A 16,994-nucleotide genomic window follows, 5' to 3' on the forward strand; every position below is an offset into this window, starting at 1 on the left:
TCTCTATGATACCCAAACCTGATGCTGACCATTCTGTATGGTCTAACTTTAGACCGATATCACTCTTGAATTTAGACGTGAAGCTTTTAGCAAAAATCCTATCCACACGGTTAAACCCACACATTGGAGGACTGATACATAGGGATCAGGTGGGATTTATTCCCAAACGTCAAGCTAGTGATAACGTGCGTCGGGTCATTCTACTACAACATTTGGCTAGAGCCCGGGGTGTCCCTATGCACCTCCTGTCTCTCGATATTCGGAAAGCGTTCGATACCGTCTCTTGGCCCTATCTTACATATATTTTGGCTAAATGGGGCTTCGGCCCTCATTTCCTACGTTGGATTGAGGCACTATACACCAATCCCCAAGCGTTAGTTAGATACTCTGGCTTTAGCTCTGTTAGATTTCCGATCTGACGTGGCACTCGGCAGGGGTGCCCTCTGTCCCCCCTGCTCTTTGCCCTGGCCATTGAGCCCCTCGCAGCTCTGATCAGATCTAACCCTGACATTTGGGGATTAGAACTAGCCTCCACGACGCATAAGCTTTGTCTCTTTGCAGACGATGCCTTATTGTTTATAACCTCGCCCCATACTACTCTGCCTAACCTGTTTAAACTCCTTGATTTGTTTGCGCAAATCTCAGGCCTTGAGGTGAACCAGACTAAGTCTAAGGCTCTAGCTGTATCCCTTTCACCAGATACACTTCAAACTCTACGCACGAACTATCCCTTTCAGTGGTCCACTTCTTATATTCCCTATTTAGGAGTGAAATTAACTAGCAACCCGTCCCAACTATACCAAGCTAATTATTTACCCATGCTTCGCAATCTATCATCCCTCCTTAATTCCTGGCAGCCCTTGTGTGTTTCTTGGCTTGGTCGCATTGCGGCTGTCAAGATGTCCCTGTTACCTAAGTTGTTTACTTATATCGAACTCTTCCAGTTATGGTCCCGTTATACTTTCATAAAGCTATACAAAGTCGAACCTTTAGATACATATGGGGTAACATTAGACCTAGGGTCTCTAGGGCCGTCCTTTTTCGACATAAACTCCGCGGGGGCCTGGGTATTCCATGCTTCAGAAATTACTATTATGCAGCGCAGGTAGCACAATTGACCTTATATCATGCCAAGTCTGAAATCCCGCTGTGGGTCAGTCTAGAAGCAGTGGAGGCACATCCAATCTCTGTCTCTAATTTACTTTGGCTTACTCCACAGGCCTGTAGATCACTCACGAACCCTATTACCAGCCACTCCCTTAAGATTTGGCATAAGGTGCATACTCCCTTTAAGTTGCTATCCCCACATCTCCCTCTGCTCTCATATTTGGGTCATCCGAATTTTTATCCGGCCCTTGTGGAACCGAACACTTTCTCAGCCTGGTCCCAAGCAAACCTTACTAGAGTCTGTGACTTCTCATCGAGAAGATCCCTCGCAACATTTTCAATCCTACAGTCACAAGCCCATCTGCCCCCTACAGAATGCTTTCATTACCTACAAATAATCCACTTCTTTCGAGCGCATACTACCCCTGACTCTAATCTTAGCTCCATGACCCCATTTGAATCAATATGCTCCTCTGACCCCCATGCCCCGGGCATCATTTCATGTCTATACTCTTGCCTCTCTAATATAGCTGAGGATCTCCCGCCCTATGCTACCGCATGGACCAGGGATTTGTCGCTTAACCTTGACGCGGAATCATGGTCTGATATTTGGACCAACACTAAAAATTCATCGCAAAATGTTGTGGCGTCTGAAGCAAATTACAAGGTCCTGATGCGATGGTATCTGTTACCCTCTAGAATCTCTAAATTTGTTCCTGGCTATTCGCCTGATTGCTTCAGGGGCTGCAACGAGCGGGGCACCCACCTCCATATTTGGTGGACCTGTCCCATTGTGGCAAGTTTCCAAAAAATAGTTATGGATATGGTCACATCTCAACTCTATGCGTATCGCTTAGTTCTTCTTCAGGAATGAGGTTGAGGTTTGTAATAACATTGATATCAAAAGATGCTGTTCAACAATACACCATTGCATGGAATGGACAAATTCTGAAAGAAGTGGAACTGCTGGCTGCTGTACCCAAAATGAACAACTCTATATCTTTGAGTTAACATGGTATATCATATTATGATTATGCACCTAAAAAGAGGATGTGTCACTACAGTGATTAGTAAAGACCCAAATACACAGACCATCCGACTGCCAGCTTCTGTATCCTGTCTCTGTTCCAACATGAGAATATAAAAAGAAGAGAGTTGCACTCCTTAATTAGCTCATTCTTGATGCTTTATTGTGTTAGCAAAAAAGTGGCTGCATATATAGCCTCCATCCAGGAAACCAAACTCCTTAAGCATGTTTCACCCCAACTGACTTGTGAAAAAGTCCCTTGTGGGTGAATCTCATTTAAAGGGGTTGTGAAGGCAGAAGTTTTTGTTATCTTAATGCATTCTATGCATTAAAATTAAAAGCCCTCTGTATGCAGCATCCCCCCCACCCCCAATACCTACCTGAGGTCCCTCTCTGTTCAGCAATGTCCATGAGTGTCTCAGCCGACCAAGTTTCTCCTTCCTGATTGTCTGAGACACAGCAGCGGTGTCATTGACTCCCACTGCTGTCAGTCAAAGTCAGATAGCCAATCAGGGGAGAGAGGGGGTGGGGCAGAGTCGGACACCATGTCTGAATGGGCACAGGAAGCTGGTACTCAGCTTGGGTGCCCCCATAGCAAGCTGCTTGCTGTGGGGGGCACTGAACAGGAGGAAGGGGCCAGGATCACAGAAGAGGGACCCGAGAAGTGGGGGCTCTTCTGTGCAAAACCACTGCAACAAAGCAGGTAAGTATATGGTAAGTATGTTTGTTATTTTTTAGGGAATAAAACAAGACTTTACAATCACTTTAAGGAGTGTGGTTTCCTGAGTGGAGACTATTTACAGTATATGCAGCCACTTTATTGCTAACAGAATAAACCATAAAGGATAAGCTAATTACAGAGTGTGACTTTCATCTTATACTACAGTGATTGCCCGCTTCACCAGTAGCCTATCCGGTATGACATACGCATACTTGCATTTAGCCAGGAGCAATGTAAATATGTAATAAGGATCTTTCCTGAAGTTCAGCTTTGGAAAAAAACAATGAAAGTTCATCCCCAGCCAGCATGTTTTGGGGTTTATAGAGTTGGGAAGGGTTAAAAACCCTGATTGGACTTTATTTATGACTCTGACCCTATTAGGCAGAGTTGACTCTGACTATTGACTCTGACTATTATAGAACTGCACTGAGAACTGGTTATTTGGGTTGTTATCATGACTTTATAGATCTTATTTAATGGATAGTGATCACGGGGCTGACCACTAGGTGATACTGCTAGTACTATAGGAGGATGCTGAATTCTATGCTATATATGCCAGTGGTCATCAACCCTGTTCTCAGGGCCCACTAACAAGCCAGGTTTGCAAGATAACTGAAATACATCACAGGTGATATAATTTGCTGCTCAGTGATTGCAGTATTCTAGCCTGCATCTCCCCTAGGTAATACATAAAACCTGGCCTGTTAGTGGGCCCTGAGGACAGGGTTGATGACCACTGATGTATGCAATTTTAACATTTACACTATTTTGAATAAACAAAAATGAATACATTTTTTAACAGTGTTTATTTCTTGAGAGGTAACACCTCAAAAGTACAGTTTCTCTCTTTGTAAAATTTACTGGGATGTGGTGTTGCTTTTATCCACTGATATATCTACCGTATATACAGTATCTCACAAAAGTGAGTGCAACCCTCACATTTTTGTAAATATTTTATTATATCTTTTCATGTGACAATATTGAAGAATTGACACTTTGCTACCATGTAAAGTAGTGAGTGTACAGCTTGTATAACAGTGTAAATTTTCTGTCCCCTCAAAATAACTCAACACACAGCCATTATTGTCTAAACCGCTGGAAACAAAAGTGAGTACACCCCTCTGTGAAAATGTCCAATTAGGGCCCAAAGTTTCAGTATTTTGTGTGGCCATCATTTTCCAGCACTGCCTTAACCCTCTTGGGCATGGAATTTACCAGAACTTCACAGGTTGCCACTGGAGTCCTCTTCCACCCCTCCATGATGACATCATGGAGCTGGTGATGTTAGAGACTTTGCGCTCCTCCACCTTCTGTTTGAGGATGCCCCACAGATGCTCAATAGGGTTTAGGTCTGGAGACATGTTTGGCCAGTCCATCACCTTTACCCTCAGCTTCTTTAGCAAGGCAGTGGTCATCTTGGAGGTGTGTTTGGGGGTCATTATCATGTTGGAATACTACCCTGCGGCCCAGTCTCCAAACGGAGGGAATCATGCTCTGCTTCAGTATGTCACAGTACATGTTTGCATTCATGGTTCCCTCAATGAACTGTAGCTCCCCAGTGGTAGCAGCACTCATGCAGCCCTAGACCATGATGACTGTAGGCAAGACATCCTTGTCTTTGTACTCTTCACCTAGTTGCCACCACACATGCTTGACACCATCTGAACCAAATAAGTTTATCTTGGTCTCATCAGACCACAGGACATGGTTCCTGTAATCCATGTCCTTAGTCTGCTTGTCTTCAACAAACTGTTAGCGGGCTTTCTTGTGCATCATCTTTATAAGAGGCTTCCTTTTGGAACTACAGCCACGCAGACCAATTTTCTGCAGCGTGTGGCGTATGGTCTCAGCACTGACAGGCTGACCCCCCCACTCCTTCAACCTCTGCAGCAATGCTGACAGCACTCATACATCTATTTCCCAAAGACAACCTCTGCATATGATGCTAAGCATGTGCACTCAACTTCTTTGGTCGACCAAGGGCAAGGCCTGTCTGTTCTGAGTGGAACCTGCCCTGTTAAACCACTATATTGTGCTTCAGTTCAGTTCCAGGGTCTTGGCAATCTTCTTATAGCCTAAGCCATCTTCATGTAGAGCAACAATTATTTTTTCAGATCCTCACAGAGTTCTTTGCCATGAGGTGCCATGTTGAACTTCCAGTGATCAGTATGAGTAAGTAAGAGTGATAACACAAAATTTAACACTCCTGCTCCCCATTCACACCCGAGACCTTATAACAATAATGAGTCACATGACACCAGGTAAGGAAAATGGGTAATTGGACCCAATTTGGACATTTTGTACTCATTTTTGTTGCTAGCAGTTTAGACATAAATTGCTGTGTGCTGAGTTATTTTGAGGAGACAGCACATTTACACCATTATACAAGCTGTACACTCACTACTTTACATTGTAGCAAGGTGTAATTTTTAAAAATAAAATATTTACAAAAATGTAAGGGGTGTACCTTTGTCCACTTTGTGTTTTTATTTTATTTTTTCCAAACATGAACTCATATTATATCTGTTCATTAACGTAGTTAAGTAGTTTTTTTTTTTTTTTTTTTTTACAAGAGTCTAGCTAGAAATGTTTTTGCTGCTATCATAATATGAGTAAGGAATGTTCTGTATTTGGGCATCCACTGTCCTTCTTCTATATTTTGGAGAGCTACTGCTGGCTTAGGACTGGAGTAACATTAAGCTGGTTACTGAAGAAATGAATGAGAAGATGCTTTATCAAGATATTCACATAACACCACCAACATTAAACAATGATACTATGTGGTTGATTTACTATAGGCAAACAGGCTATTCCGTTGGCAAAGAGATTTGCACTATGTTAGGGGAATTTACCATTAGCTTAGTAAAAGTCCTTTGCAAAGCGAAAACTCCCTTTGACTTTTGTAAATCAACTCCTATTTGTCCACAGACTCTCTCTGTCAACCTTTTGCTGTTGTTTTTGTCTCCATTTGGAAATTTTTAAATTTCTTCCTGTCTATTAGACAAGTTCCAGATAAAAAAGAACCAAAGAAAATTATCCTCACTTTCTATCTATTTGACAGGTGTCAAAGGAAGTTCTACTCTGTGAGGACATATAATTCAATACTTTTAGTTAGAGGTGGGTTTTAACATAACAGTTTTATCTACTGCAAAAATGCTGTTTTAAATATGACATAGGCTTTTACCACCTACTTCTTTTTTTCCTAGCAACAGCAACAACATTAAACATCGGAAGACCTCTTTTCACAATTAAAAATGAGGACACCTTACTCTCTGTTCTTTATCTTCCAGAACTTTGCCTATAATCTGCCTACATTTTTTACAAACCACTTACATAGTTACATAGTAAAAGCGATTCGCAAACTGTTGGCGCTATATATAACCTGTATAATAATAATAATTCAGTCCATCAAGTCCAACATATGTGTGCGATTATATGTCAGTGTTACATTTTATATCCCTGTATGTTCCGGTCATTCAGGTGCTTATCTAATAGTTGTCTAATCTAGTTGTCTTATCTAACTATTGATGCTCTCCACTGAGACCACTGCCTGTGGAAGAGAATTCCACATCCTTGCGGCTCTTACAGTAAAGAACCCTCTACGTAGTTTAAAGTTAAACCTCTTTTCTTCTAATTTTAATGAGTTGCCACGAGCCTTGTTAAACTCCCTTCCGCGAAAAAGGTTTTATCCCCATTGTACGGTCACCAGTATCGTATTTGTATATTGAAATCATATCCCCTCTCAAGCGTCTCTTTTACAGAGAGAATAAGTTCAGTGCTCGCAACCTTTCCTCATATCTAATATCCTCCAGACCCCTTATCTGCTTGGTTGCCCTTCTTTGTACTCGCTCCATTTCCAGTACATCCTTCCTGAAGACTGGTGCCCACAACTGGACAGCATACTCTAGGTGCGGCCGGACCAGAGTCTTGTAGAGTGGGACAATTATTGTTTTATCTCTGGAGTTAATCCTCTTTTTAGTGCATGCCAATATTCTGCTTGCTTTGTTAGCAGCAGCCTGGCATTGCATGCCATTGATGAGCCTATCATCTACTAGGTCCCCCAGTGGACCTTCCCACAAAATAAAGACTTAGCAGTATTCTAATCCACATTTACAATTTTTTTTGGAGGGGAAAGGGGGGCAAGTACTTTTTTTTCCTATTACCTCATTGCTTAAGTAGATGAGAATGACATAACTTGTAGCACAGCACCTTCACCCAAAGCCTCCTGAGAAACACATCCCAGGTGGCTTTAGTACAGTCTCCATTGCAGTCCACCAATCTCAAGTGTGTACAGCATCAGAAGCCACCTGAGTGATCATAAAGTGACCAGAGAGCTCCTGAATCCAAGATGGTAGAGTGGGAAAGGACATAAAAGCTGCAATGACTTGGAGTATGAGGAAGGAAGCTGGATTTCAGGGGCTGATAAGTATGTGCTGTATAAGTCAGCCGCTACAGTACTTAGTACCATTGACTTTATTTTTTGCTAGCCAGATGAAGTGGCTCTTTAAGATCTGCTCCATATAATTGCATGTCATTACTGAATCGTTTTTGGTGTGTGTAACCTAAGTATTTAGTAAATCGTTTTTTTTTTTTAAATATTAAAGCAGACATCCTATGAGTAATAAGAACATTTTGCTTTCATAAGATACCTGCAATCTGTTCAGCATCTAGTCAATTAGTAAATAATCTCTTTAATCCTTTATCAGTCCATTTAGGGCATTACAGAGCTCTTAGCAAGTTTGCCTGTAATGCACCTACACAATTGCTTCTTCCTTAGTGCAATCTTGGGAAAATAAATGTAATGTAATAGAAAACATGTCCACACATGCTGATCTTTCCTAGAAATGATCCAATTAGAGAGTTCACTGACTAAAAAAAATGAATGATACCAAAATACACGTGATAGCACTGAATCATATCACAATAATCTGTTGTAAAAATAGACATTTAAAAAAATAATTTATCAGAAAATTACTAAGAAACTCTACAATTAGACCCCTTTCACACTGAGGCAGTTTTCAGGCATTTTAGCACTAGAACTAGCCTCTAAAAAGTGCCTGAAATCTGCATCCCATTCATTGCAATGAGTGCTTTAACACTCGGGCGGTGCGCTTGCGGAACGTCAGAAAAAGACCTGCAAGCAGCATCTTTAGGGTGGCTTGGAAGCGCTATAAATGGTGCTCCCAAAACACCCCTGCTCATTGAAATGAATGGGCAGCGCTTCCAAAGCTCCTTAAAAGTGCTTTGAAAGTGCTGCAAAACTGGACTTTTTTCCTTTTTTTACGGTCATGCTGTCACGTGGCCCTAAAAAATTTGACTCGCTAGGGGCAGAAAAGCATTACAAAAGCGGCAAAAAAAAGAAAGGCCAGCGCCTTAGCGCTGTTTTAGAGGCGCTGCAGTGTGAATGTAGTCTCAAGCCCCATTTGTCTTTTAAAATGATTTTCTTCTAAAGGAAAGAGTTCAAGTGGCTGTAAAGGTAGAAGATTTTTTTTTTAAATTAATGCATTATATGCATTAACCACTTGGGGACCGCCCACCGGGGATGTACGTGATTTTTTTGAAGAGGGATATCTCGGTAACGGCAGCAGCTGCTGCCACAACCGAGATGTCCATCTCTTCAGGCGGCGGTCCTCTGTACGATAACGGTGGTCTCCGCGGCGGATTCGCCGCGAGATCACCGCTATCGGCGGCGGGAGAGGTGCTCCCCCCCTCCCGCCGCCCTCCCGCACCTTCCGCCGCTTACCGGAGCCGTCGGTAGCGGCGGAGGCGATCGGGTCCTCTTCCTAGCTGGGCATAGAGACAAGTGAGGCTAAGATGGCCCCCACTCGTCTCTATACCATAGCAGGGCGGAAGCGACGTCAAAACGTCACTTCCGCCCATACCTCTTAAAGGTATATTTTTTTTTTTAAATGTCAGTTTTTTTTTTTTTTTTTTTTTTTTTTTGCATTTTAGCCCAAATATGAGATCTGAGGACTTTTTGACCTCAGATCTCATATTTAAGAGGACCTGTCATGTTTTTTTCTATTACAAGGGATGTTTACATTCCTTGTAATAGGAATAAAAGTGATCCATTTTATTTATTTTTTAAAAACAGTGTAAAAATAAATAAAATCAATTAAAATAAATAAGAAGAAAAAAAAAAAAATTTTTTAAAAACACCCCGTCACGACGAGCTTGCGCACAGAAGCGGGCGCATACGTGAGTAGCGCCCGCATATGAAAACGGTGGTCAAACCACACATGTGAGGTATCGCCGCGATCGGTAGAGCGAGAGCAATAATTCTAGCCCTAGACCTCCTTTGTAACGCAAAAAATGCAACCTGTAGAATTTTTTAAATGTCGCTTATGGAGATTTTTGAGGCTAAAAGTTTGACGCCATTCCACGAGCGGGCGCAATTTTGAAGCGTGACATGTTGGGTATCAATTTACTTGGCATACCATTATCTTTCACAATATAAAAAAAAATTGGGCTAATTTTACTGTTGTCTTATTTTTTTATTCAAAAAAGTGCATTTTTTCAAAAAAAAGTGCGCTTGTAAGACCGCTGCGCAAATACGGTGTAAAAAAAAGTATTTCAATGACCGCCATTTTATTCTCTAGGGTGTTAGAAAAAAAACAATATAAAATGTTTGGGAGTTCTAAGTAATTTTCTAGCAAAAAAAACTGTTTTAAACATGAAAACACCAAATCTGAAAAAGAGGCCTGGTCCTTAAGTGGTTAAGATAAAAAAAAAACTGTGTGTAGCAGCCCCCGCTAATATTAACTGAGCCCCATCTCTATCCAGTGATGTGCACGAGTGCCTCGGCTGTCCGGGACTCTCCCTCCTGATTGGCTGAGACATCGCAGTGGTGCTATTGGTGCCCACTGCTGTCAATCAAAGTCAGTTAGCCAATTAGGAGAGAGAGGGGGCTGGGCCACGGCTCAGTGTCTGAATGGACAAAAGGAGCCGTGGCTTGGCTCAGATACCCCTATAGCAAGGTGCTTGCTTTGGGGACACTCAATGGGAGGTGAAGAGCCAGAAGCACCAAAGAAGGACCCGAGAAGAGGGGGATCTGGGCTGCTCTGTGCAAAGAGCAGGTAAATGAAACAGGTTTATTATTTTTAAAGGAAAAAAATACTTTAGTATCACTTTAATGATAACCAGTCCTGCCGGTCTGCCAATCTTCATTCTCTAAAGCAGCCCATACGTTAAACTTTTTTTTTTCGTTCAAACAGTGGGTTGAAAAAAAATAAAAAAAAATAAAAAAAGATTTGACTCCCCTGTCCACACACCCATGAGTTATTGTATTCTGTCACGGGGGAGACTTCCCAGCTATCAGAGAACACAGATCATCATTACTGGTTTTAGCTGATGGTACTGCTCAATCCAAAAAATCTAGCAGACTGATTGTACGGAAGTCCCTGATGAACTTAATTTTGATCTATGTGTGGCCAGCCTAAAAGAGCTATGCCAGACAATTTTCTGTATCTTACAAACTTCTGATTACTGGTCCCCTTTGTACAATGTGGTTCCACCTACCATCTACTGTAATGTCACTACTGTGTCAGGTAGTGACATAGGAGCTGGAAGACGGAAGCAAAGAGTGCAGTGGGCACCAGCCATCCAACACACTTGGAAGTGTAATGAATGCTAAAAATACTTCAGCCACTGTAACCCTTCAAGAGAGCAAAGATCGACTGCACAGGTATCCCTTTAAGTATTTAGAGTCGTTTAATTGCAAGAAAGTCATTGTTTAAACATTTTTGTGTTTTTTTTTTTCTTTTACAAAGTCACTTTAGGCTGGCCATATAGGTACATTCTAATTGCATTTTACGGTATGCTAGATTTATCAACAGCTATGACATATGAAGACCTACCTAAAGAAATCATTCAACATTTATCCATTCAGGCAGACCCTCATACAACACATGTAAAGTAGGTGCCGCCGATATTGTGTTTCCAGCGCAATACTGTTGCGCTGGTTCCCGGCGACAGGCTTCTCTAACCAGCGCGACCCCGTTGCGCTGGTTCTCGCGCTGATTGCAATAGGAAAATTTCATTTTCCTATAGTAGCGAGAGCGAGAGAGCGGCAATAATGTCGCCTCACTCATGAAGCCTGCATGCCTTCTCAGGGGCATACCAGGCCCTTAGGTCCGGTAGGGAATTTAAGGGGAATCCCCTACACCCAAATAAAACGGCGTGGGGTCCCCCCCAAAATCCATACCAGACCCCTATCCGAGCACGCAGCCCGGCCGGTCAGGAAAGGGGGTGGGGACGAGAAGAAAAGGAAGAAGAATAATAATGGAAGGCGGTGGCGGCTGTGGTGGCGGCAGCGACAGAAGACCGGGCCACCACTAGTAAAAGAGCTGGAAGAAGAAGCGGTGGCCCGGCAAGAAGAACCGAAGAGGGGGACAAGACCCCCCGAAGCCGGAAGAAGAGGGCGGCGAGGAAGAAGAAAGCCGGGCTCCTCTGCTAGTAAAAGAGCTAGCAGAAGATAGCGGAGGAGTCCGGCGAGAAGACCCCCGAAGACGGAAGAAGACCCCCGGAGCTGTGCAATAAACTATTTTAACCCTTGTGTGTTGTGTTTTTTTTTAACATTTTTTTCACAGGTGAATGGGTAGCGGTACATTGTACCCCATACTCATTCACATAGGGTGGGGGGCCGCTATCCGGGGGTCCCCTTATTAAAGGGGGCTCCCGGATTCCGATAAGCTCCCCGCCCGCAGACCCCGACAACCAACGGCCATGGTTGTCGGGAAGAGGCCCTTGTCCTCATCAACATGGAGACAAGGTGCTTTGGGGTGGGGGGCCATGCGGCCCCCCCTTCCCCAGGGCACCCCCCATGTTGAGGGCACGCGGCCTGGTACGGCTCAGGAGGAGGGGGCGCTCGCTCGTTCCCACCCCCTTTCCTGACCGGCCGGGCTGCATGCTCGGATAGGGGTCTGGTATGGGTTTTGGGGGGGACCCCACGCTGTTTTTTTGGGTGTAGGGGATTCCCCTTAAAATCCCTACCGGACCTAAGGGCCTGGTATGCCTCCCAAGGGGGAGCCCATGCCTTTTTTTTTTTTTATTTGGCGTGGAGTTCTCCCTTAGGATTCATACCAAACACAGTGCCTGGTATTGGCCGGAATCCAATTCGGATCCCCGCACCAGTGTGAACCCGGCCGATGCTTGTTGCTTATCGGGAAAGGAAAAGAAACATTTTTCCTTTCCCGATGCGAGCCAGCTCTGCGCTGGCTCCCGCGACGGGACTCGTAGGGTGTCAATCTCACCGATAGAAGCGGCGAGATTGACACAATATCGCGGTCCCCTACTGTATTGGTTCATCTAAAATGGAATATACAATATGGGTATGTACAGTTTAAGAGATCAGCCAAGAGCTCTAGTCTTTTGGGTTTAGAGTTGAATCAAACATGGAAATGAGACATCACAAGGCAAATGTATCTTCTTTTTAGAATGACAAAATAACTGAAAATCTGTATAGTTGGTAAAATTGATAATTGGTTATATTTAGTGACACCTCTGTGTGAGACAACACCCTGCTTTCTGATTAGCTTTGAGTTCTTCTTTAGTTAGAAATACATTTTAGAACTCACATATACATTACCTTGCAAAATTATTCACTATGCTTTTTACCTATTTTGTTACATTACAGCCTTTAGTTCAATGTTTGTTTGTTTTTTAATCTGAATTATATGTGATGGATTGGAACACAATAGTCTAAGTCAGTGAAGTAAAATTAGAAGAATATATACATAAAACTATTTTGCAGAAATTAGAATCTGATAATTGGCACGTGCGTATGTATTCACCCCCTTTGTTATGATGCCCCTAAAAAGCTCTGGTGCAACCAATTACCTTCTGAAGTCACATAATTAGTGAAATTATGTCCACCTTTGTGCAATCTAAGTGTCACATGATCTGTCATTACATATAGACACCTTTTTGAAAGGCCCCAGAGGCTGCAACACCTAAGCAAGAGGCACCACTAACCAAACACTGCCATGGAGACCAAGGAACTCTCCAAACAAGTAAGGGACAATGTTGCTGAGAAGTGCAAGTCAGGGTTAGGTTAGAAAAAAAAAAAATCCAAATATTTGATGATCACTAGGAGCACCATCAAATCTATCATAATTAAATGGAAAAAATATGGCACAACAGCAAACCTGCCAAGAGACGGCCGCACACCAAAACTCACGGACCAGGAAAGGAGGGCATTAATCAGAGAGGCAGCACAGAGACCTAAGGTAACCCTGGAGGAGCTGCAGAGTTCCACAGCGGAGACTGGAGTATCTGTACATAGACGACAATAAGCCATACACTCCATAGAGTTGGGATTTATGGCAGAGTGGCCAGAAGAAAGCTATTACTTTCAGCAAAAAACAAAATGGAACATTTTGAATTTGCAAAAAAGGCATGTGGGAGACTCCCAAAATGTATAGAGGGAGGTGCTCTGGTTTGATGAGACTAAAATTTTACTTTTTGTCAATCGAAGAAAACGCTATGTCTGGCGCAAATACAACACATCACATCACCCAAAGAACACCATCCACAGTGAAACATGATGGTGGCAACATCATGTTGTGGGGATGTTTTTCAGCAGTCAGGACTGGGAAACTGGTCAGAGTTGAGGGAAAAGAAGGATGGTGCTAAATACAGGGATATTCTTGAGCAAAACCTGTACCACTCTGTGTGCGATTTGAGGCTAGGAAAGATGTTCACCTTCTAGCAGGACAATGACCCCAAACACACTGCTAAAGCCACACTTGAGTGGTATAATGGGAAACATGTAAAGATGTTGGAATGACCTACTCAAAGCCCAGACCTAAATCCAATAGAAAATCTGTGGTCAGACTTAAAGATTGCTGTTCACAAGCGCAAACCATCCAACTTGAAGTTGCTGGAGCAGTTTTGCAAGGAGGAATGGGCAGAAAATCCAAGTGGTAAGATGTGGCAAGCTTATAGAGACTTATCCAAAGTGGCTTGGAGCTGTGATAGCTGCAAAAGGTGGCTCTACACAGTATTGAATTTAGGGGGGTGAATAGTTATGCACATTGACTTTTTCTGTAATTTTGTCCTATTTGTTGTTTGCTTCACAATAAAAAAAAAAAATCTTCAAAGTTGTGGGCATGTTCTTTGAATTAAATGATGCAAATCCTCAAACAATCCATTAATTCCAGGTTGTGAGTCAACAAAACACGAAAAATGCCAAGGGAGGTGAATACTTTTGCAAGGCACTGTAGGAAGAAATATAAACTGCCAGTAACAAAATGTTAAATATATGAATTACCGATCACTGGAATTCTGTTAAAAATAATTACATAGAAACAAATTAGCGGGTAACTAAGAAATGTCAAATTATGCAGGTGGACACAGCATGCTTTATTTATTTGTAATAAAAAATAGGAATTGTTATAAACCCATATGCTATCCTCATACAGTGTGATAATTTATGTAAATCTAATCTGACAGTTCCCTGAAACTAGTACTTACTTTTCTTTTTTGGTGAATATCATTTTTTCATTTATTTATTATTATAAATTCTGCTATAACTCTTGATTTAACATCAGAATGAAGATTGTAATCACTTTTCTACCATAACCATTTTTCAGTCTTTGCATTCATGTTAAAATGCACATTTCTGGCCTGAAAATTAGTTAAAAGTAGTCCTAAAGTCAAAACTGATCCAGCAGTGTCGTGGTTGGAGCACCGCCGCTCCTTCTTCCTGGTCTCCACTACTCCGTCTTACAGAAGAGCAGAAGGAGCCATTGGCACCTGTGCACAAAAATTAACTTTAGTGTATTTTTACTAATGTATAGATTTGATAAACGTGCCTTAACATGACATGACTTAAAAATAATTGCAACTACCATCATTTTACTCTCCAGGGACTTTGCATTCACTAAATATCATGATGTTTTCTGAAAGCAAAGACCCTACAGCAGCAGCCTTCCTTAACCTTTTCAACACAGAGGAACCCTTCTAAAAAATGTAGAACCCCTACTAAAAATAACTATAGCTACAATTCATTATATATTAGTGTGATGCCAGGGAAGCCCTGCCCTAGAGAATAAAATAATGGTAGTTGCAATCATTTTAAGTCACATGATAATAGTGTACATGTTTTTCAAACCTATATGTAGCAAGATTTCCAGGCCTCCTTCCATATGATGAGAACTCCCAGGGCCAGAGATAGCTGACATCCTTCTGTATGTGGTGGTTTGTGAGGCATAGTGGGTGCAAGATGGATACAGTTATTGGGTGCCAGACACTTGCAAAAGAGATGTTTATTTCTCTTATAAACTTTTATGGGGGAAAGACGATTTGGGACAGGACACCCTTGAGTAGTTGCTAGCTCATTTGGCCTACTCTGAAACTTCAATAGGAGGGCAGCCATGCAGGGAAAGGCCTCCAACAAGAAGCCAAATCTGCATGTGCAGGAATGCTGTCTCCTATGGCAACAGTCTTTAAACGTTTTTAACACAAAGCGTAACAGTTATTTTACCTTCACTAAAACTTCTCCTTGTAGTTCTTCAGTACATTGAGCTCCCAGTCTCTCACTAAATCCTCGGATTCACTGTCACTGAATCCCTTGAGCTCCTCCAATCTTCCTGGTGTTATCTTCCTCAAGCGACACCCCTGCCTCTCTACTGGGTCCCTAGCTTGGCACTCCTAATACTTCTCAAGCTCCACCCCACTGGAATGTTCAGTCTAGCCTGGCACATAAGGCTGCTCTGCAAGCGTCACCTCCACTGGTTGGGTCCCTGACTTGATCACCACCCGAAGCTTCCCGATTCTCCACCGTGCCCGTTCGGTGAGAATACTGCTCCGTACTCGCTTCAGTTACTCACTGTGGTCCCTGGTAATAAGGTAGTTTGTCCCTTAGTGGCGACAGCTTCCCTTCTACTGTACCTCTGACCACTGACAGGCTGGACCGTCATTTTTTGTTGGAATGCAAGCTGCAATTCCAACCCTGCGTTGCTTTCTTGCTTCTGGATAGGCCCTCAGACAGCCTAGCAGCCAGACTCCTGTGGGATAGCCCCAATCTCTGGCCTAGCAGCCTATTAGCAAACGTTTTGGTAAAATCTAAAAAATGAGGTTGCATCAAATAATTTCGATGCAACCTCATCTGTTCAGGAAGTGGGTGTCCGGAACAGTGTTTTAATAAATTCTAGTCACAATTTGCATTATATATGACCCCCGGATTTTAGATCCCTTGGGCTCTCAGTAAAGACACTGAATATCTGTACAAGTACCTGGAGGTACTCACTAACTAGGATAGCAGCCAAATTAAAGCGAGCCTGTGCTCTACCCACACAACTTGAAGCAACAGGACAACCTTAAATCTGACCCTACCAGCTGCATATACGTACCTTTCCTTCATTCTCCTGTCGCTCCATGTGGCTGCTGTAATGGCTCTGCCCATATATGACAGTACTAGTTGCCTGAGAGGCCAATCACAAAGCACCAGCACTGTCTTGTATTATTAAGGGTTGCTAGTCACATGCTCCCTCATACCAAGAAATACCGCAAATCTTTCTTCACTCTTATAGAATAATTGAAGTGGCAGGGGGGCAAAATGTATGTGAATATATGCTGTTGTACCCTTTGACGATACAGCTACTCTTAGAAGCGCTCCCCTTTTTTTTTTTTTCTTTAAATGGGATTTGGCGAGTGGCGGAATCCCCAAGGTGGAACTTTCTGTTCCTAATGGGTGTTACTCCTTCACTGGCCAAAATAAAATGTAACTTCACCATAAAGCAACATTTCACTGGATTGGCCAGCCAAGGAGTGATTCTATTGGAAAACAGTATTTTTTTTTTTAAAGGTAAGCTTTACTCCGTATTTACACAGTAAAAGTGTAGCTGAAGGTTACCTTTCTGCACAGGCACTCTGACAATGACCTATCGTCATTTTTCTTAGATCGTAGAACACTGTGGCTTTGAGAGTCCTATCTTCCACATTTTCTGTAAAACATCCAATGTATGTACCTGAAAAAGGAAACAAATCTGCTTTAGCATAAAGCAAAGGTAGTTCACATTAAAGTAACACATTTCCTGTCCTAGGATGACCATGCTGACTTACCATACTGTATCACCAAGGGGAGGGGTCTCCAAACTTCTCAAACAAAGGGCCAGTCTACTGTCCTTCAGACTTTAG

At 42.6% G+C, this 16,994-nt stretch overlaps 1 protein-coding gene across 1 annotated transcript in view; it reads right to left on the reverse strand.

Annotated features, from left to right (window-relative positions):
• The window catches only part of WSCD1 (WSC domain containing 1), a 314,800-nt gene that overhangs the window by 124,932 nt on the left and 172,874 nt on the right, over positions 1-16,994 (reverse strand). Inside the window, exon 3 of the mRNA XM_077480469.1 lies at positions 16,711-16,825. Coding sequence (XP_077336595.1) covers positions 16,711-16,825 — 115 coding nt within the window. The remainder of the gene's footprint in view (positions 1-16,710; positions 16,826-16,994) is intronic.

Source organism: Lithobates pipiens, unplaced genomic scaffold (genome assembly GCF_037356315.1).
Source record: "Lithobates pipiens isolate NorthernLeopardFrog02 unplaced genomic scaffold, aLitPip1_a1.2 Scaffold_16, whole genome shotgun sequence".
Taxonomy (NCBI): domain Eukaryota; kingdom Metazoa; phylum Chordata; class Amphibia; order Anura; family Ranidae; genus Lithobates; species Lithobates pipiens.